General features: G+C 43.8%; 1 protein-coding gene across 2 annotated transcripts; it reads left to right on the forward strand.

The window, feature by feature from the left end:
* The first annotated feature begins 258 nt into the window (after positions 1-258).
* A1CF (APOBEC1 complementation factor) lies at positions 259-21308 on the forward strand. 2 transcript variants are annotated; one of them, XM_075504154.1, is made up of 11 exons: positions 259-357; positions 3858-3992; positions 4180-4310; positions 5790-6028; positions 8983-9147; positions 12619-12716; positions 13592-13862; positions 15375-15583; positions 17892-18028; positions 18673-18806; positions 21157-21308. In XM_075504154.1, exons 1-11 carry the CDS (start codon positions 259-261, stop codon positions 21306-21308), a joined length of 1770 nt encoding a protein of 589 aa, XP_075360269.1. The 2 variants fall into 2 exon arrangements, with proteins under 2 accessions (XP_075360269.1, XP_075360270.1); XM_075504155.1 differs by having other exon boundaries at positions 15399-15583.
* Positions 21309-22014: the final 706 nt, after the last annotated feature.

A 22014-nucleotide genomic window follows, 5' to 3' on the forward strand; every position in this document is an offset into this window, starting at 1 on the left:
GGAGTGCTGTCTAAAATCTGACTGTGGGTTTAAATGCTATTCGTTTTCATGCAATGAGGGGGATATTTTTGCTTTTTCCGTGGTCTGTGGTGTTTTGTTTTTATCTCAAAATAACTGATTTAGGAAGAATGATCCTGTTAACTTTCTCAGGAGGGTGGACTTTCTTCTCCTAGCCATATTAATTTATTTAATTTATCTTAAATTTGATTGCAGTGAGCACCCCTAATTAACCTGATTTTTTGCTGATAATCACTCACAATGGAATCAAATCACAAATCCGGGGATGGATTGACCGGCACACAGAAAGAAGCCGCCCTCCGTGCGTTAATTCAGCGAACAGGATATAATTTGATCCAGGTAGGAACTCACGGTCATGTCCTTTTGTGCGCAGTGTCTGGCTTCATCCTGAAGCAATGCATTGCATCAAGGGCTTGAGCAGCAAATCTGTATGCATGAAGCACTCCTTGCTCATTCTTCTTCTCTCTTGTTCTCTAACATACGTGCTGCACATGTAATAGATGATGTCTTTTATGAAGCAGGATCTTATTCCTCCAGGAATTCTTTGCCTGATGTCAAATTATAGTAAGAGTGGAAAAAAAATCTGAGCACTGCTAAATGTTGGGAAAGGTTGGGATTGCTGTCTCAAAGCCATGGCTGCAGTGATAGCATAGCAAAGAAAACCCACTAAACAAAGTTTCAGAAGAGCATAGGTCCAGAGCTGGCCATAGGAAGTCCAACACATCACCACCAGATCTGCCTTTTGTACAGATCCTTGCACGCATACAAGTGCATGTGAAGCAGGTGCCTCACCTGCCCAAACACCAAAGGTTTGCTCCTGGTTTAGTCTTCAAGGTCTCCAAGTGCAAAGATCCTCTGGTTAGGACAGGTGGAGACTGGGCATGTCCTTCAAAAGCCATCTGAAGAAGTCTTTCTCAGTTAGCATGACCAAAATAAGCTAATTTTTCAAAAGCATTGGGCACTAATATGACTGACCTTGCATACTGGAAGAAGTAACTGAAAACACTGAATTTTACGCAGGTGTCTGCCTTCAACTTTGCCTTGCTTTGCATAGAACTGGAGGGCACAACAGCCCAAAGCAAAAACTGAGACTCCCGGGGAAAAAGCATTTTCCTATAGCCCTTAATCCTGTGTGTGCCCCAGGACCAGGCCAGCAACTGGGTTTGTTGCCCTTGAGGAGGCTTTCTGCTGTATCTGACCCAGAAGATAAATAACTTCTCTATGTCTTATACTGACTGTAGCTTTCTTTATCCTGATCTTCAGTTTTTCATACCGTCACATTTGGCTATAGCTCATCCCTAAACCACAGATTTCAACCCCCGGCACCCACACCCCCCCAACATCTTCTTTCTCCCTACCTTTTCCATTCCAAGCTTACTATTTTAGCTTCCCCCCCCGCCCCCCCCCCCCCCCCCCAATTTCCTTTTCCATGTCTCTTTGGGCTTTTCTTCCACCCTATCTATTCATGCAGCCAAACACCTTCTTCCTCAAATGCATGCCAGGGTCACTCAACATTGTGAAGTGGATGATGAAGTCCTCCTTCCCTCCAGACACCTTGTCAAGATGAATTTGTTGAGATGCTGCCTTCAAGCCACAAACGAAGCCACTGCAGATTGAGGGAAGTCTTTATTTCTTGCTTTGCCTCCTCGCACACCAGCTCCTACAGACATTGACAAAATGAAAAAAAAAGAACTGTTTGATTGTCTCTCACTTGGCTTAAAGTGGGACAGTAAGACTCCTCTGACCATTTTCAGACCATTATTGATGAGCTCAGCATTCCTCCAGCTGACACGCCAGTGAAGATCGCAGATGACCGCAACAACACAAAACACAACCATCACTTTTTGTCTTCACCTAACAAATGGCTTGAGAGACAGAAAAATCCCACGCCACCAATGTGCTCAGTTCAGCCAAACTGGGAGCAGAAAAATAGCCTGAAACATCATGGCCTTCCTGTTAGATTTGCTATAAGAATTCATTCATAAATTCAAATGTCCCTGTGACTCCATTACTATGCTGAAAACATTTGCAAAACAGGAATGAGCATGGATAATTCAGGGCCTGTTATAGGCTCAGGAAAACTGAAAGAGCTCATGGTATATTCTTATTTCCTGCAAAGATCCCTGTTTGCTTACATGCTTTAGGCCTTCCTCTTAAGTCAGCCATACAGGCATTCACTTGCCTGGAATAATCCCAGAGTGGGAAATGACTACAGAAATTATCAGGGAGCCAAAAGCAGAAAAATGACCAGAGTCCCAGCTTCTCTGGGAGCAGGGCATTGCTGCAGGACAGGAGAGGGAGAGGGAAGGAGAGTAAAGGAAGGAGGCGGAAGGAAGGAAGGAAGGAAGGAAGGAAGGAAGGAAGGAAGGAAGGAAGGAAGGAAGAAAGGAAGGAAGGAAGGAAGGAAGGAAGGAAGGAAGGAAGGAAGGAAGGAAGGAAAGAAGGAAGGAAAGAGAGAAAGAGAGGGGTGGAGAAAGAAAGAAAGAAAGAGAGAAAAAGAGAAAGAGAGAAAGAGAGAAAGAGAGAGAGAGAGAGAAAGAAAGAAAGAAAGAAAGAAAGAAAGAAAGAAGAAAAGAAAGAAAGGAAGGAAGGAAGGAAGGAAGGAAGAGGAAGAAAGCATGAGAATGAAGGAAAGAAGGAAAACAAGAAATACAGGAAAGATGATTAAAAATAAGAGAAGAGAACAGAGACACACTCACCTAGCAAAATCGTAGAAAAAGAGGAAATACTGGCTGGTCTTCACATCTTTGAATATTATTTGGGGCCAAGACTTGCTCCTTGCCTAAGGAAACTCCTCAGTAGGCAGGCATCATCTTTTACCCCTCACATGGCCTCCCACCATTGATGGCCCTCCTCTGTCGCCCCTGTGGGGCTGCTTCTGTCTTCTCCTCTGCTCAGACCTCCTCCCCTGCTGGGCTCCCTCTGAAATGCCTGGCACAGTTAGAGAAAGGGCTTCACTGCTCCTGGGTGCAGGAAAGGGTGGGCATGGGGGTGCACCATTTCTCCATGCTCATCTCCGGGCCCAGGTCCTCACCACGCCTTGTTTCAAGCATTGCTACCTCTTCGCTAAGCCCAACTACTGGCACAAACATCTTTTCTCAAGGGCATTGAACCCTACTGCCAATGATGCCTCGGGTTCCCTGTCTGGCCCCTTTCACTCTGTCCATGTCTCTCTCCAAATTTTATCCTGTTTTCTCACTATGTTAGCACTTTCTGAGCTCCAGATTTCTTCTGCTTTTGGAAAGTCCTTCTGCTTTCAAACATGATCTTTCCAGTATCTCTTCTTTGGTCTGTAGAGTAGGAAGCTCTCCATCAGTTACTAAAATAAGAGGCAATATAATTGCTAATAAATGTTTATGATCGGATGAAGAATCATGACAACTTATAAATTTTGCAAATGTTATGTTATGCAGTCCACAACTAACACACAGTCCACATATTCACCTCCTGTAGCCAAGAAGACCTACATTTTCCAAGGAGGTATTTGACTGTCTCCATCTTGGACATCTGAAGTAGCAATTGAGTTGCAGATCATACACTGATGCATGTTCCTTAGCACAACTCAGCTAATACAAACCTAACCCTTCTCCAGTACATCACGAGCATACTAACTGCGTTATCAAATCCTTTCAGTACAGATATGACAGTGAGACAGCCAATGCACATTACGTTACCTCTGATGAGCCTGTAAAGGGTTGCTCCTTGAAGGGAAGGAGGGCATCTGCCTCCAGCCCACTGGTAATGGAACATGTCTAAAGTGTCATTCTCTGGGAAGGGTTTGGTTACATCCACATTTAAAATCTATATCTGAACCATTCTTCTATTTTTCTCCATGGCAGGAAAATGGGCAGAGGAAATACGGAGGCCCACCACCTGGCTGGGATGGCCCCCCGCCGGAGAGGGGGTGTGAGATCTTTATTGGGAAACTGCCCCGAGACCTCTTTGAAGATGAACTTATACCACTGTGTGAAAAAGTAAGACTTTATGGCGTGTAGCTGTTTTGCAGAGGTTAGTGATGATCAAAACTTCATTTCAAGGTTGAACTGGAGATGATTTGGCCCAGACTACTGGTGGAGCTCTGACATGATATAGTCAAGGAAGCACCCAGTTTGTTTAAACACCTCCCACCTTATTGACAAAACTTTTTCTTTTTATTTGCAGATTGGCAAAATCTACGAAATGAGAATGATGATGGACTTTAATGGCAATAACAGGGGCTACGCCTTTGTGACCTTCTCGAATAAACAGGAGGCGAAGAATGCAATAAAGCAACTCAATAATTATGAAATTAGGTAAGCATGGCAAATACCTTCACATCAACTCTAAATCAGATATATTAATCTATTTTGTTATGTAAAGCATATTTTTCCTTGCAGCCCAGAGGAAGGTTATTTAGATACCTAAGCTTTAAGAGGAAATCACCTCTTGTCTCCCTGTGGAGTCATTGGTTTATGCCATAGTACAAGGACAGTATGTAGGACTCATCAGAGCCAAAATCTTTTGCAGGAAATTTCTTCCTTACAAAAAAAAAAAATCTACCAGAACGTTGGAAAAAAAATTTTGCTTTGGATCAAATTAACTTTCGCCTAACCATTGCTGTTTATTTCATGTTCCCCTCCAGGCTGTTTTTTGTTGATTTATTCCTATTCACAGTTTCTCTCATGAGCTATACTGCAGATATGTTCTTGGAGACAGAGCAATTGCAAAAAATGGTGAAACAGGATGGAAACCAATTGGCAAAACAGTGACTTTTCCTAATAGATAGGAATAGGAAAAGCCCTCATGTTTGTGACTAAAAATTGGGACCAAAACACCTAGAAATCAACAACATATGGGCCCATCAATATGTTTTGTTTTGATTTCAACCACACTTAATGTCTTTTTTCCAGTTCAAAGTGGGATGAGTAGATGCCTTTGCTTAGAAGCATTTAGAGATAAACAATTCTGGCAATTTTTTGGCTTTCATTTTTGTTTTTAATAAAAAAAGATGGGTTGTGAATTGCTTTACTAGCAACCCTAAGGATGAGCAGGTCACAAGGCACACAGGGAGGGCTTGGAAATGTGATTTGTATCAAAGGTTGGAAGGTCTTAAAGATCAGGCTTCATCCACCTCCTCCTCCTCTGCTTATTTCCCTTGTTCCAAAGACTCCTTTAAAGAAGTTTTTAACTTCTCAAGACCTGCAAGAGGTACTTGGACCATGAAGAGGTGAGCAAAGTGCATGTAACGAAATTTTTACTTTGGGGTCTGTACAACAGTTGGCATCAGTAAGCCCCCAAATGATGTCTCTCCATGACAAGAGATTTTCTTTCCCCAAAACCTCAGTCATGAGGCCCAGTGGTGACTGGGAAGCTATAAGCCACCAGTGAACACAATGAATCCTGGCTTATACTGGTGGCAACACAGGACTCACTGCTGTGACCATGGATGGTAGGTACAGTTGCCTGGTAGCAGCCATTTTTGCAAATAGCAAAAGGGAGAATCCCAGGAAGCAAAAGCAAAATTTGGCTTTGGTTTCTCCCTGATCTCAAATCCTTCATTGCAACTGTGCTGCCTTACTTTGATGTCAAATTTAGCAGAGTGGCAGCCTTCACATTAGCTTTTGCATTGAGCAAGACCGCTTGAATATCCCAAGCAACATATGCAGCAGGAGCAGGAGGCCTTGTGTTTGACCTTGTGTTTTGGGACAAGAGGGGGTGTTTATTTTAATTTTTTCCTCTCTTTGAGAACTGATCCTTACTCCTGACAAACCAGCAATGTTGTTTATACTCAGGAATGGGCGTCTCCTCGGAGTCTGTGCCAGTGTGGACAACTGCCGCCTATTTGTGGGAGGGATCCCCAAAACGAAGAAGAGGGAGGAAATTTTAGCAGAGATGAAGAAAGTCACGGACGGAGTTGTGGACGTCATTGTCTACCCTAGTGCAGCCGATAAAACCAAAAACCGGGGTTTTGCTTTTGTGGAATATGAAAGCCATCGGGCAGCAGCTATGGCCAGGAGAAAATTGCTCCCAGGTTAGTACAGATGGTGAGGTTGGTAGCGATAGCTTCCTCTCAGGGGTCACCTATGTACACGTTGCACTGTGGTGAGACCGAAGTCTCCAGAGGACCCTGGTACCCAAGGAAGCGAACACTGCTGGGTTTTCTCCTCTTGACTGCTAGAGACACTCAGAGCAAGGAGGGACCCCAATACACCATGGCTGGCTGATGGAGTCACCCTGGCTCTGGGGTGCAGGGTAGGTGATTCACTACAGATCCTGATGTAGCACCATGTTCATTATCCATGCTTTTCACTTAGGAGCTTGAATTTATTAAAAATACAGCTAGATGGATTTAGCTGTGTGTATCCATGCAGCTCTGTTGTAGGATGTTTATTATCCTGTGGTTATCTTGGGTTATATATAAAATATAGCCTCAATTATGGCCTCTTGGAGAGAATCACTCAGGAAAGCATCTAAGAACATATTCAGTCTTGAGACTGTACTGATGATGTTCCTGAAAATGGGTATTTTCCATGTGGGAAGAAAACTTCAAATGAGGAATTGCTTTGGGATTTAAACAATATAAAGAATAAGACTATGCAATTTAGCACTGGGGGACTTCAAAGACCATTGTGAAGCAGAGAGAGGTTTGGCAGGTGTTAGATGAAGGAGTCACTTAACATTAAGTGCATTTGCAGTGATTTCACCAATTTTCTCATGCTTTCTTACGCTTGGCAGCTCCTGCACTGATTTGTCAAACCCAGCTCACTTGCTGGTGAAAGAATCCAATATACCTTCTGTTTTGAGACTTGTTCATAACCCACCAGCCTTCTTTCACTCTTTCTATATGACAGCACATGAAACATCCCAAGTAATTTAAATCCTTTTTTCTTATTGTAAAAAAATAAGCATGATTTCAAGCACTGAATATGCTTAGCTATTTTGGGATATCTCACGCTGACTATTTTTCCTTTTATTCTGCATTTTCTGGATCAGTTTAGCATGTCCCTGATTGTGGGAGCATATTCAGCTGGTCTGTGCTTCAGCACAACTTTTCCATGGTTTCTATATCGAGAACGAAGGAAAGAGCAAGCACTGCCACAGCTGCTGGTGGCAGCCTTCAGGGAGAAGAGCACTTGAAATCCTGAGCAAAGACAGTGAGACAGATGGAACAAGCACATAGCCCTGAACAGACACGTGCAATCTCTAGTGATTTCCAGTTTAGGGACATCTCGGTAAACAGTTTGGGGAATTTCAAAGGCCTGAGCAGGAGCCAGAGTCTTCTGATGTTGCAAACATACGGGAGGAACTTGAAAAAAGTTTCAAGCCAGAACTGAATGAGTCTCCAGCTGATGCATCAGATGAAATGTGAGATCAAATATGATTATCAAGATGCTTCCTTTACTCTGAACCTCACTGCTCTTTGAGGGAGCTTTGTAGAAGAGACAGAAATGCTCAAAAAGGAATATGCTTTTTATGAAACCTTTGTCCTGTCTTCTGGTTAAACAAGAGGGTGGAGGAAGACTGGGTTTTAACAAGAAGCTAGTGCAGGCACCAAGCTTAGCTCCTTGCTGCAAGTCAAGCAGGTCATTATTTCCACTGTTGAACAGAAAATGGCAATTCAGAAAGGGGCATATGTCCTTTCATTTCAGCTGGCTGCCATTAGCAGCCACCTCTCTATTTCTGGTCACTAACAGCCCAAGTCAGACTGGGCAGTGCTGAAAGCTGAGCACCAGCCCAACCTCACTCCACAAATCCTGGCTCATTCATGAGCCTTCCTAGCAGGGAGCAGCTTCTTTCCATTTAGTTTGTTAATTTTCACTTCCAATATAGAAAAACAGGTCTCCAGATTCTACCCTCTACCCTCTATTTTGGAGCTCCCGTCCCATCTTAAATGGGTTATCCAAGAGGACATGCAAGATAGGATGCCTTTTTTTATATCTCTCCAAAAATGTTTTGCAGGATTCTCATTTTCCCTCTATTGGCATAGGCATCCTTGGGTTTCTTCCAGGTTTTAGCATAACTAAGGCCTTGGAGGACCCAATCTTCATGTCATAAAGATCAGAGAGAAAGAAAGAAAAAACACAGAAAGACCCACTTACTCTTTGGGGGACATTTGTAGAAGAGGCAGACATTTTATTTAATCATTTAGAAGGACTATCTAGCACTTGCTAAGACAGAAAATGGTCCCTACTGTACATCCAAAGAACTAGCTGCTGGGCAGATCAAACTTTCCAGAGAAGTGGGCCACAGATAAAGCACATGAAATTTGGGGCTCTGGATATTAGTGGGTGGCCAGATTTCAAGCACTCCTGAAGAGAAAAGGGAGGAAGATCTCACTGCAAGATGTACAGAAGGGACATCGCCTTTAACTACCTCTTTATTCGCTCTTTTTATTCTCTTCCCCTCAGCAGCTCAATCCAGTGTGTACAGAGCCCATGGGCTTCTCCTCCAAACCCACACCCTGTTTTATGCTTCGTTACTTTTTGTGTGCCTCCTTTCTACTACTTCTGCTGCAACTTCACCCAGCAGGGACCATGCGATTTGAAATACTTGCACACAGAGACATTCTTGCTTTTACTATTTAATTTCATCCAGCTAGGACTTCTGGATCCCTTTCCTGTTATCTAGGGAATGAAACTTTTGCAGCTAAGAGGGATTGTTATAAGTTCATTAAAATATTTCCCTTTAGAGAGCACTCCAGGGAACATGGACATTAGTGAATCATGCCATGTTTTCACTTCTTTAATTCTGGATGCTGCATTTCTGCAGGCATATAAGGTATTAGGGGGAGCACACTCAAGGTGTGACCATCTGCTTTTGGAAATGAGTTAACAAAGCAGCCGTGCTTTGAGCTAGAAAGCTTATTTCAGTCCCGTTTGTAGAATTGGCCTATTCTGCTGTTCATACTGCACGCTAAATTGTCTCTGAGCAGAAGTGAGAGGAACCAAAGTCTGTCTGACACTGACCATGCCAATTCCTTTAAAGGAAGGATCCAGTTGTGGGGACACCCTATCGCTGTTGACTGGGCAGAACCAGAAGTGGAGGTGGATGAAGACACCATGTCGTCGGTAAAAATTCTCTACGTGAGGAACCTCATGCTCTCAACCACTGAAGAGACCATAGAAAAGGAGTTCAACAACATCAGACCAGGTAGGAACCCATTCACACGGTAGCTCCTAAATAAGTACTGCTACTGCAAATGGAAATATTTCTCTATTCATAAAATGCCAAAGGAAGAGATAAAAATAACTGGTTTTCCACTGTAAAATGTTCATGTGTAATGCCGCAAAAATCGTCATTAGGCTGAAGGCTCCCACCCAATATGCACATCACGTTATCCCATTAAGGGCTGCTTAATTTCCAGCTAACACCACTAGTAGTGAACCTTTTTAGGGTGATTGGCAACTGGAAGAGATCCAAAATGCTACATGGGGATGCCTGCGTCATAAAAATGATTTTTGAACCATTTCAGTCTTTCTTAAAAAGAGAGAGTTAGTGAAACAGCTGGTTGATTTCAGCATTCTTCTTCTATGGCAAGGGATGATGATAGAAATAGAGTGATTTAATACAAATGCTTTTTATCTAATCCATCTAAATTCTGAATTCTATCATTTTAATACAAAACCCCCCACATGCTTCTGTAAATTTGTGAATAATCGGTGCTTATCATTTAATGCAGAATACGAGAGTATTCCTTCATGGTGTATATTACATGCACTTAGGGTGAGAGTTTTCAAAAAGCAAGTAGATTTGTTGGGAATAAAAATTTATTTCAAAGGAGATTTTACTTCTGAGTTGCTCCAGCTTTAGGAAATTCCACCCAAAAGCAACAAAGTAAAAATAACCAATTTCTGCAACTCTCCAAGCCACACAGTCCATTAGGTATTAGTAACTTATGCTTAGCAATGTGAAATTGCCTTTCATCTTGTTCCTATTAACTTCCTTCTATTAATTTTTTAAAATACACTACAGAGCTTCATTTTTCCTTCACTAACGTTTCCTTTCTGCTCTATACATTTCTTTTTCTGTACTAGGCTGCGATGCAAAGGTCTTTACGAGGTTGCCTTATGAGTCTTTTCTGTCCTTCTAATGTTTCTGGCTAATACTTTTAGCCACCATCAAGCTGTTAGAGATCCCATTTTACCCCTGAGTTACATACGTATCATCCCACTCTCTTAACTGTTTCCTCCTTTTATTTACCCAGTTTTGCTCCTGAACGTTGAACTGCTCACACTCCCCAGAAACACATTTATGTCCCTTTGACACTTTGGTAACAGTCTTCTGCTTTGCTCCTAAGACAAGTTTTCTAATACAACAATAGAAGATCTGTATCATCTTTAATTTTCACTTTATCATTTTACTTCTCATGCTGGAAATTCTTTTTATTTTTTTAAATGGACAGCTTTATTTATTGTGGATAAAATCAGGAATGCCTTTTTTAAAGCTGTGCCATGCTTTCAAAATGTGCATCACAGCAGCAAAACCTGAGCTTTGGGGAGAGCAAATGCAGTTTAAGTCAGAGTGAGATTACAATTCAAAAAAGTCAGCAAGGATCTGAAATGATTCACTTTCCCCCCTTGGTTATCTGCCTTATTCTTTGTGCCACATTTCAGTAGTGCTTGCCTGAAGTATACGTTTGATCCAGGACATTAAGAAGCTGTTTGGACAATAACAAGTCATCCAAGAAAAAATGATCCTAACCAAAGGAGTTATGATCCAGAGGTCCCCTGACAGAGCAATTACCACATCGCTATGGGCTCCATAGACACTACCAGGAATGCTGCTTATGCATCTCAAGTTGTAAGACAGTGCAATTATCACCCCTTAAATCTGTGCCAAATTCAGTGCCAGATTACTTCTGTAGAGATCTGCATCACTTGTCTCACTGAAAAGCCCTACCCTTGCTACCTAGAGATTTTGGCAAAGATTGCCATCCCTGGCAAAGTTTCCAGCAGGAAGGTTGTGCTCTCCAAATGTACCAAAGGGCACAATATTCCCCCCGTAACATCACACAGATGGTCTCTCCATGGAGATGACCTGAGGGTGGGTATCACATTGCTCTGCCCCAAGCAGAGGCAGAAGCAGGGAAGAGCAAGATTTTTGGCTTGAGTGAAGATCTGTAACACAGAGCACTCTCAAGGAGGCAGAAGGGGGATTTTCAAAATGAACAGAGAGTTCATTAAAGCCTTGACTTGTAAACAAGGCATCAGCATATAACTCCCATAACTTCAGGCTTAGAAAATCACCCTCTGATCCCAGAAGGACACAAAGTGCTACTTACCGTTCCCGTGTCATTTTGAAGATGTGCAGACTGCTCAGGTTATAGGCTCGGACAGGCTTCATTTAGCCCACTGAAGCTCCTAATAACTCCCCCTGAACTCCAAAGAAATATATTTTCTCCTGCAGTTATTTAAGTAAGGGCTTTTTGCAGCAGTATGACATTTCCCTGCGCACCTGTTCAGCTTTAAAGGGTAAGAAGCCAACAGAAGAGTCATTCAGCATCTCTTAGACATATTTCCAAAGGATCTTTGGGGGTGTTACAGTCCGGGTGGCTGGCTGGTTGATGATGAGCTTCCCAACCCACAGGAGTGGGGAAGATGAACAATTAGAGAAGAAAAGGTAGATGTCTAAAGCTTTTGACTGTGGGGAATAAGACCGGTGTGGTTATTTTGGAGACAAACTTATTAGTGCTGAGTATCTCACTGCCAAGAAGTTCCCAGCAGCAGAGCCGCTGACAAGGGAAAGCTGTAGAGTATGAACATAGAAGAGAAGAACAAGAAGCCATTTACATTTGAATTTTTGTGGGTAATCATAGAGGTGTAGAAAGATTCAGGCTGGAGGCACCAGGGTGGGGGTCTCCAGCCCAGCCCCGCTCCCAGCAGGGCCAACACCACAGCTGCAGCAGGCTGATTGGGACTGTGTCTGGGTGAATTTGGGCATCCCTGGGGATGGGGATCCCCCTCCACCTGGGGCCCCATCCCAGGGATGCTCCACTTGCATGGGAAAGGCTGTTTCTTAGGGCCAAACCTGCTGCCCCGTTGGTCCCAGCCATTCCCCATGCCTGGGGCTGCTCTGTCCCAGACAGGACTTAGTGTTTGTTCTTGCTGAATGTCCTGAGTTGATGGTTAAGAGAAGAGCCTCCTTGTTTTACAGGAGAAGCATCAGCTTTCCTGAAGCTGCCTCTGAGTAGCATGTACGATGCATGTAGAAAACCATGGAGATGGCAACCACATGATAACATTAACTGTAGCTCACCAAATCCTGGACTGTTGCATGTCCTGCTCAGCCATCCAGGTCTCGGTGGTCTGTAACAGAAGGGAGACGCAAGACCAAAGGTAGCATCCAACAGAACATTTTGGACAGGAGAAAACCACTCCAGTGTAATGGCAAACTTACCTCTGACCTCAAGTATTTCTAGTTTTTCTTGAAATACTACAGCCTTTATATTTATTTTCCCATGGTATATACATCCTAAGAGGTAAGAAGACATTGTCCTCTTGCTCTTTTACCATTGGTCAGCCTTTGCTCTCCAAGGGCTCATAACCCAACACAGTTGCTCTTTCAGATCTGTATTTTCCAACTAATACCCATTTCCAACTAATATTCCAACGTTTTCTGCAGGTGCAGTAGAGAGAGTAAAGAAAATTAGAGATTATGCCTTCGTGCACTTTAATAAAAGAGAAGATGCAGTTGAAGCTATGAAAGCCTTGAATGGGAAGGTAAAGCTGCTGTAAATGCTAATTTGTGGGGCTTATATGCAGTACATTATATGCAGCTGAAACAAAGCTGCCTGGTTTATTAGCTACAAAAACATCCTGAAGGTGATAGCCTTATTTTATCTTTGCAGGCTGCTTTTATACTCCTAAATTCATTTTTCAGCAACCCTGATGTACACAAACTGTTCATGTTAGTTTCTTGCTCCTTGCATTCGTGCTAAATGTTTGCCCAGCTCAGATTGCAGTTCACCCCTCAGAAAAAAAAAAAAGCAGAGCAAAGCCAAAACAAGGACTAGAAAATGAGGGGTTAGTGTTCCCTTGGCTCACACTCACATCCTTGTTCCACATCTGCCAACAAAAACACTCGCAGGGCAGCGTGTGAATGGCAAACCAGGACAAACAAGGTCAACCCAAAACATCTGCTCCAAATTCAGATGCGAATTTGCAAGGAGGTTGCTGTATTTAGTACTTCTTGCGCTGCATGTAATTCACAGCACTGTAATACAAGAGCTGTTCCCAAAGAGGTGTTAACCCCACTCCTATTTTTAGTGCTACTGCTATTCTCCATAGGAGCACGTATAATCTCACTGACTTACATGCTACTTTGCAGGGAAGCAAAGCCTTTTGAAGGCTTCACAACTGTTCTAATTTGGTTAAGGAGCCTCTCCTGGCAGGGGTCAGGGCTGGGGGCTCTCAACACGTTAAGCTTTCACCCAGCCAGTGCCTTCTTCCACCCGTGGGAGGGAGATTTTGGCTTGTTTGGGTGGTTTTCTCCATCTTCCCATCCCATTAGCAAACAATGTGGGGAAACTGCCTCCTGTTTGGAGACTTGTGCTTGTGCTTCTCCTGTGCTCTCTCCCCACCACCCTGGTGTGAAGATGCTGGATGGGTCCCCAATCGAGGTGACGTTAGCCAAACCCGTCGACAAAGACAGCTACGTCAGATACACCCGGGGCACAGGGGGCAGAGGTACCACGCTGCAAGGAGAATACACCTACGCCTTCGGACACGTGTATGACCCCACCACCACCTACCTGGGCGCCCCGGTTTTCTATGCACCCCAAGCCTATGCAGCTATCCCCAACCTCCACTTCCCCACCACCAAGGGGCTCAGCAACAGGAGCATCATCCGGCCCCCATCCATCCGAGGTAACTCCCATCACACCAATACTCAGCTTTATCAAAATAACTCCTTTGGGGCTTGGGTGGCTGCTTCCTAGACTCATGTTGAGTGCGTTGGCTTTGCCCTGAATGCTGGACCCCTTTCAGAGAGGGATGAAAAGCACAGGTTTTAGGCTCTGTCCTTCCCAAAGGCGTAGCAATCTTCCAGCAGACTAAGTAGGGCATGAAAAAAATAACCATTTTCCCAGAGCAAGCCTGAAACAGCTTCCAGATTGCCCTAAGTCCAGCGTAAAGAAACCACGAATGCTCCTGGTTTTGCCCCAGCTGGGAAAGCCAAACAAAACAATTTTCCTTTCCCCTTTTCAGAGCCAACTCCCTCAACCAGCCACCAGCACAGCTCTCCACTGTGTTTCCTCTTTGCTTTGAAGGTCACAGGGAAAGTTTTACCAGTCTTGGTGTTTTCTGACCCAAAGCCATGGCATTTCCCAGGGAGGCCACATTGCCCTGATGCAGGGTGGGGAACCAGCACTGAAATCAAGAAAGCCATTAATTGTGTACTCTGGGAGATGGACTCCTTTTCTGGGGGGATCATTAACCTAATAATATGCAGTCTGTGAAAACAGAGAGTATTTCTGAAAGGCGCTGAGGCTCTGCCTTTGATCCTGGGTGACCACACCTGGTACCAAATCAAATCCCCACCCTCACGTACCCGCCTATTAAATATCTTTGCAGCCATCATTTGGTAAGTGCAGAAGTAAGCTTGGGGGCTAGCAAAAAAATAAATAAATCTGCCCATTTGATCTTCCTTCCAAAGATGACGCCTGTGGCAATCACCTTGTGTCCCCAAGCCCATGGCCAGGCCCCACGGCAGGCTAGGGCCCCGCATGGCACCCCAGTAGGGCTGGCAAGGACCACACCAGCCAATTTTTCCCCCTTCCCAAGGAAGAGGACAGGGGAGCAGGAATTTCCCCTGCTGCCCCCCATGTTTTTGCCTGCACAGGTGAGACCAGCTTCTCTGAAGGTTGCATTGGGAAGGTGCAGAGGTGATAACCCACCAGCCCTCTCTTTCCTTGCAGTCTCCCCAAGACTCCCAAGTAGGGCTCCCCAGGCAAAATCAGAAGCGTAATGGGGAAAAAAAAAGGATTTTGGTTCATATAAGCAAGGCATTGTATAAACTGAATTCTTCAAGAAAGTGAAATTACACTGGTGGGTAGCAAATGATACCAGCTGTCCCCTGTCTGCCTTTCAACTACAAATCCAGTTAGAAAGGTGTCACAAAGTCAAAACTGACCAGAGAAGATGGAAACTGGGTCAGAAAGAAGCAGGGCTTTCCCCAAAAACCTCACCCATCCAAGCATACAAGCCCAAAAAGAAAGGGTGTCAATGCCAAGCCTGGGCTATCCCAGCAACAGGCTATGGGGGGCTCCTGCCTGTCTTCTTCCCAAACCTGGCAAATGGGGCTAACTTTTCCATTTCAGCAAGAATCAGGGTAATTTTTCCGGCGATTTGATTCAGTTTAATGCCTTCTTACATTCCTAGAAATTTACATGAATGTACCTGTAGGGGCTGCGGGAGTTAGAGGACTGGGAGGTCGTGGCTACCTGGCGTACACGGGCCTGGGGCGCGGATACCAGCTCAAAGGAGAAAAGAGGGGAGAGGATAAACTCTACGACCTCTTGCCAGGAATGGAGCTCACGCCGATGAACCACATCACGCTAAAGCCCCAAGGGATCAAACTCGCTCCTCAGGTACGTGCTCAAAAAAGAGAGTCAGCCCAGCCTATCCTGGCCAGAGGTTGTCTTTGCCCAAAATACTTTTGGGAAAATGGGCCCCTGCTTGAATCTGCACTGGGGACTGATAACTAAATCCATTCTTCCACCTCAAAAGACATTAAAAAAAAAATACTACTAGTTGCATCTTGCAATACCCACCCGCCTCACTGGAGAACGGTGTCTGCTCTCCCTCGGAGGAGAGTATTCATAAACACCCATGGGTGTAAGGTGAAATCCAGCTATGGCTGTTGCTCCATAAAAGCACCGAGGATGAAGAAATTCTCACCCAAAATGGGTTTGATAACCAGGATGCATCGCTTGGGGCTTCACCAAGGAATGAATGTGCATATATAGAAAAATAATGTACGTTTTTAAATCATTTATGGGGAAACAGGTGTTGACTGCCTGCACAACCCAGCCCAGTGCAGAAACTCTGGTTTCTCAAGGAGGCTTTTGATGTGGTTGTGCATGCAGGACTGGGATCCAGATGAGGGCTGAGGAGAACAAACCCAGAACAAATTCCCTGAGTTTTTGAAGGTCCAGCTCTTACGGCAACTCCTTTCCCTTCCATCATCCAAAGCAACATGAGAAACTAACTTCACCCTGAATTTTGAAGCACATCTTTGCCTATTAACACTTCAATTGCCACAGCATCCGGTTTGCCAAAGTCTATGAAAACATCCTTTTCTCCCCTAGAAAACTGGAAAGTGATTTCCCCCCCCCCCTACAAAATTTCACAGTCCCCTTACTCTATTTTATCAGCATATAAGAGGGGTGAAATAGCCTGAGTGGTGCTGCACTGCCTTAGGGCAGGTGAAATTCATTTTTTCCTCTTCCCATGCATGCCAAACCCCCATTGTGTGTATTTCAAATAGTGCAGTAACAGCACCGGGCACTTGCAACATTAGTTTTTTGGGGCACATTTTCCCAGCAGCTGAGCTGCCTAGTCCCCCCACTGCTACTATTTCACAACAGCAGGTCTTAAACAGCTACAGCTTGCTTCATGACAGCATCATTAATAGGACAGCCTCATTAATACCTGTCAACTTGGTCAGCCTCTCCCATCTGCTGCAATGAGACCGTTTCAACAGCATCTTTGAATGATGGATTTCGTTCCTGCTGCCTAACCAGGATGCTTGGTGTTAATAAGTAGATCTGCCTTATTGAAAATTTAAATGTTGATGTAACATTATAAAACACACATCCATATAAAGGTGTTGGGATAGCAGGGAACAAGTGTTGTCATAGTCAAGAAATGTAATTAACTAGTTTATTTACACTACAAAGTGCTAAACTTCAGTTGGAGCTATGATTACAAAATTAAAAGTAGCACTGACATTTAAATTTTACATTTTAATTTTAAATAAAATTAAGTGTAAATTTTAAATAAGGTAGACCACAGAAAGATGCAAGGTGGAGGCACACAGGGGTCTCTGGTCCAACCCAGCTGGCAGCATGGCCAACATCGCAAAGCCCCAAGACCCAACATCTTCTCAGCTGAGTCAGGTTTGGTGGAGCTACTTGAAAAAAATAACTGGTCCAAGCACCGTTCTCAGGGAGACATGGGAACGCCATGCTGTGTTGAAACCCATTTGGGACAGCACATACCCAGTGAGTTAAAAAAAAGAAATACAAAGACAAAGCAAGAGCATTTCCAGACAGCGATTCCTAATTACCATGGAATAAGCTGTGCTAAGGCTGGGGGCAACATGGTTCAGCATTGGTCTTTCAAACTAGAAGCAGAAATCGCCTGTTGAAGCCTGTATAATTAATTGGATGGAAACACAGCCTTTTTTCTTTTTTCTTTTTCTTTTTTTTTTAAAAGAAGACTATTTGGACTTTTCATGCACTGTAACCCACTAAGCCAGGGAGGCAACAGAGCAGTGAAGATGAATGCAACCTTAGTGTTTTAGCACTGTTAAACAGAAGTGCATAGATAGAGTTTCTGGGGAGAATTCAAAGGAAACCACACCGATAACGGAATAAAACAGCTAATCAGCAAAAGGACAAAGATGTCCAATTTAACAGGGTAATAATTAACTTCAGGAATGAAATGGATTTTTAAAGTATAAAACATTTAGATGAATCTTATACTTCAAGTTGAATGTAGTATCCTGTCTGCCATTTATTTTACTTTTTTTTTCCTAAGCCTTGAGGAAGCTGCCACAACACCTCTGAAAACCCTTTGGAGGGAAGGAAGCTGACCAGTGCCAGGGCCAGAGCTGGGCGAGAAGGCTACTGTGCAGCAATTGACCTGAGCAAAAATCCCTTTTCTCCCTTCTAGATCTTAGAAGAAATCTGCCAGAAAAACAACTGGGGACAGCCTGTTTACCAACTCCACTCTGCAATTGGCCAAGACCAGAGACAGCTCTTCCTATACAAAATCACCATCCCTGCCCTTGCCAGCCAGAACCCCACGATGTATGTAACTATTTGAGGTTTTCTGGGTTTTAGGATTTTTTTTTTAAACGGTATTTTATCTAGCATCTCTCCTCAAAATACAATTGCATAGGTTTCTATTTCCTTTTTTTTTAATGTACTAGGGAGAAAAACATCCACAAACTAAAATAGACTGATAGTGATGTCTGCCATGCTTGGTGCTCTCTCTGTGGTGGTGCAAAGACTACAGAAAGGCAGAAATAATCAGGCAAAAGGGTGCTTTTCAGTACAAAAATAAAGCATACGATAGCTCTTGTGGGAAAAAGACAGCAGCTTGAAGGAACATGCTGAGAATTCAGCTCCAAATATGATTCTAAACATTTCTGACCTAAAACATTGTTTGCTGTGTATTTCAAAGAAAAACCCAGCTGCAGCAGGCTTTCTTTTGGACTGAAAATGCACAGCATGCTCTGCAAGGATGTTGTGTGCAAAATGAGACCCAGGGCCCATAAACTCAGCAAAGAAACAGGACTACTACGAGGAGAGTACTTTTGTTAATACATCAGCACAGTAAAATAATGTTTCCATTTGATATGTGGGATGATGACATCTATGAGTGCATCAAAACATCTTGCAGGAAAGTCCTAGAGAAAAAAAACCAAGCTAACATTTTGCTGTACTCACAGACATCCCTTCACACCACCCAAGCTCAGTGCCTATATCGATGAAGCCAAAACCTACGCAGCAGAATACACCCTTCAGACGCTGGGGATTCCCACGGAGGGAGCAGAGGTGCCTCCTGCAACACCAGCTTTTCCAGGTATGGGAAGGTCTGTACAGCAAAGGTCTCCTGGAATATTATTTTTCCCGCTGCTTCCTTGCAGATGTCAAGAGTGAACCTGTTTTTGGCCACTGAGGCCAGACCTGGCTGTGCTCCCCCACATGCCTCTACCTTGACTCATGTTACTTATGTGTATGACATCTTTATTGCCTATAAAGTAATTTATCTCTATATCAGTACTACCCAAATTACGTGTGCATACCATAGAGCAACTCAGGCTGGAGACACTGGGGTGGGGGGTCTCTGGTCCGACCCTGCTCCCAGCAGGGTCAATGCCGCAGATACAGCAGGTTGCTTGGGGCTGTGTCCAGGTGAGTTGGGGCAGTGTCCAAGGATGGGGATCCCCCACCACTCAGGATGTCATCCCAGGTACACATCTCCCCTCCACTCCTTCCAGTTTGTGGATGCCTCCCTTCAACTGGGAGCCCCAGATAGCATGCAGGATCCAGAATTGGTGTCCCCAGTGCCACATCTGGGATGAGTCCCCTCCCTGGACCTGCTGGCTACAGTCTGGCCAATGCCACCCAGCACAAAGTAGATCTTCCTCACTGCAATGATGCATAGTTGATTGATTCACAGTCCATCCGTCCTTCCCCAGCACCCCTAGCTTTGAACCAACACTTTTGATTTCATCTGCCAAAGAAATGACATAACCCTGAAAGTTAGGATCTGATCCCAGCTCTCACACCCCCACTGGAAGGGATTTTTTTCCAGTTTGGGAAATTCATACTCAACAGCTCTTGCAACTGCCCAAAACAGCTTGGGAAGTCATGGAAAACACAGGCTGGGAGCAGGAATCCAACTCGCAGGCATTACATTTACTGTGTTCTCCAGCATGACGGTTATTCTGATGTAGTGGGAGCAACGCATGCCAAACTGCACATGAGGAATGCATTAGTCAGTACTAGTGAGTTGTTTGGAGTGTCTCAAGGATAGATTTAAAAAAAAAAAAATCTATCCGGCTTCCTGCCACTGGAGTCCACAAAAGCCACAGAAAAGTCAATTTGTCTGGGTTTGTTCAGGCTTCCGCAGCGTGGAAACCAAATGGGCTCTTTATTGAATCCAGTCTCCACTTCTTAATTATAATCTCTCCTTTTTCTTTTATCCACCCTTATTTAGTTGTCTTGGAAACTCAACAAATTGACATATATTAAAGTTTCTGCTTGCAACACACACTGGTCCTTGATCAGGGCTTGTTGAAGTCCAGCTCAGCTAAGGCCATGCCCAGGTAGCAGCTCATTTCTCTTATGATGGTGGCAGATATGCTTTAAATGACAGATTTCTCAATTCCTAGTCAAAATGTTGCACCTCGCTTTGCTGATGCAAAGAAGATACTTTGAATGGCCACAATACTCAAATTATAGTGAATTTCTCATGTTTTCCCCTAAGGTAACACCTTCAACGAGGCAATGTACTCTCAGTGTTGCCCAACATCTCCGTTCCCCACACTGAGAAGACCTTGGCTCTGACTGACCTTGAGTTGATCCCATTGCCAGAGTTGATCCCATTGCCGGTTGGTCGGAGATTTTGGACCCTGAGAGATGTAGTTTGGCAGCAGAGCCAAAGGGTACCCCAGCTGCTCTTCCCAAATTTGGGCTTTGTCTTAATTCTTGATTCTTTCACACCAAAATATTGTGGTCTGGTCGACAAGCTGCTATACCCTGCTTTCAGACAAACCAGCCCCAAATGATGTTTGTTTTCCCAGTGATTCATTTTAAATCAGCAAAGCTAACATTTTCCCATGGAAAATTTTGAAGTGTTGAAACCACATTTTCCATTAAAAACTGATGGGAAAAAACATCCAGTTTACTAAATATTTTCTCCCCAATATTGCATAGATGGAGTTTCCCTCCTCTCTAACGTGGCTGTCCTGAATTGCATGTATTTCGACTGTGAAGGGTATCAGAGCTATATTTTCTCTATGAAACGTGCCCACATTTCCCCTATATTACTTCATTTTCTTGCCCTCCTCATGTCATGCATGGGAGGACGTGTACAGGGCACCATTAACACCCTCTTAGATCAGAAATAATCGAAGCCTAAGGAAAAAATATTCAACAGAGAGGGGCATTTTTCAAGCAGCATGTTTAACAAATAATAGGTGAGAAAATGCATTAATTTTCCAGCTTTTTTTTATTACCTTTAACGTGGAGAAAACACATGCCAGAAATTACCTATTTAATTTAATTAGATTATTCCCATTAACAAACTCATTGCTCCTTCCGTCATTCCCATCGACAGCAAAGTCTTCCCATCAAAACTATCCAGTGATGGTGAGTTTTTAATGTCTTTTCATTAATCTGCATTTTTTCCCTCCTTTCTCCTGCAGGATATACCATTGCTAACACAGCTGCTACTGTCACAGCCGCTCAGCTCAAACAAGCAGTAACTATGGGACAAGATTTAGCGACATACGCAGCCTACGAAGCCTACCCTGCCTTTGCAGTCGCTGCACGCAGTGATGGCTACGGAGCATTTTAATCCTGTCTTTAATCGAGTTCCCTTAAATTGAGCACAGGCAGGGGAAAAAAAAAATCTCAGTCTGGTAATTCTTACACCCTCATGATTTTAAACTAATCTGTCACCTAAAGTTAGATTTTAGTCGAAGTTTCATTCTTGTAGTTCTTCAGTTTCATAACAGGATATTGGAGGGGGCGAAAGGAGAAATAAAAAAAAAATTGCTCAAAATCAGTTTTTCACACTAGAAAGCAAAATCTCAGCCCAGAAAAAAGTGGTTCTCAGGTGTGTGTATATATATACGTATATATATGTGTGTGTGTGTGTGTATATATATATATATATACACACACACTGCATTGTGTGTGTATATAAACACACACACCATTGTGTGTGTGTTTACAAGCAACAACCTGTGCTGAAAAGAGTTGGTCCTGTGGACATTGTGACATGGGACAGGGGAAGGATGGGGTGTCTCCAGCAAGCCCCTCCGTGCATCAGGAGTTCTCCTCCATTCACCTCAAAATTTCTCAAGCCAGGCAGAGCAGCCGGTAAAATGAAAGGCTACCCTTTGGCCATGCAGAGGTCTCCAATTTGCCTCTTACTGCCTCCAAGCATCCTGTGCCACCAGCACTGTGGGGATGTGTTCAGGCATCTCAGGCCTCTTTTAAATTTACTCTGGCACAGCCAAGGAAAAAAGACATTTATCATAAAAGTGTCTGCCCAGCCT

This window comes from Mycteria americana, chromosome 6 (genome assembly GCF_035582795.1).
Source record: "Mycteria americana isolate JAX WOST 10 ecotype Jacksonville Zoo and Gardens chromosome 6, USCA_MyAme_1.0, whole genome shotgun sequence".
Classification (NCBI taxonomy): Eukaryota; Metazoa; Chordata; class Aves; order Ciconiiformes; family Ciconiidae; genus Mycteria; species Mycteria americana.

Coding starts and splice junctions, on each gene's coding strand:
- A1CF (XM_075504154.1), top strand. CDS start 259: ATGGAATCAAATCACAAATCCGGGGATGGATTGACCGGCACACAGAAA. Junction 3,993..4,179: donor TTATACCACTGTGTGAAAAA/GTAAGACTTTAT, acceptor TTTTATTTGCAG/ATTGGCAAAATCTACGAAAT. Junction 15,584..17,891: donor GGATCAAACTCGCTCCTCAG/GTACGTGCTCAA, acceptor TCTCCCTTCTAG/ATCTTAGAAGAAATCTGCCA.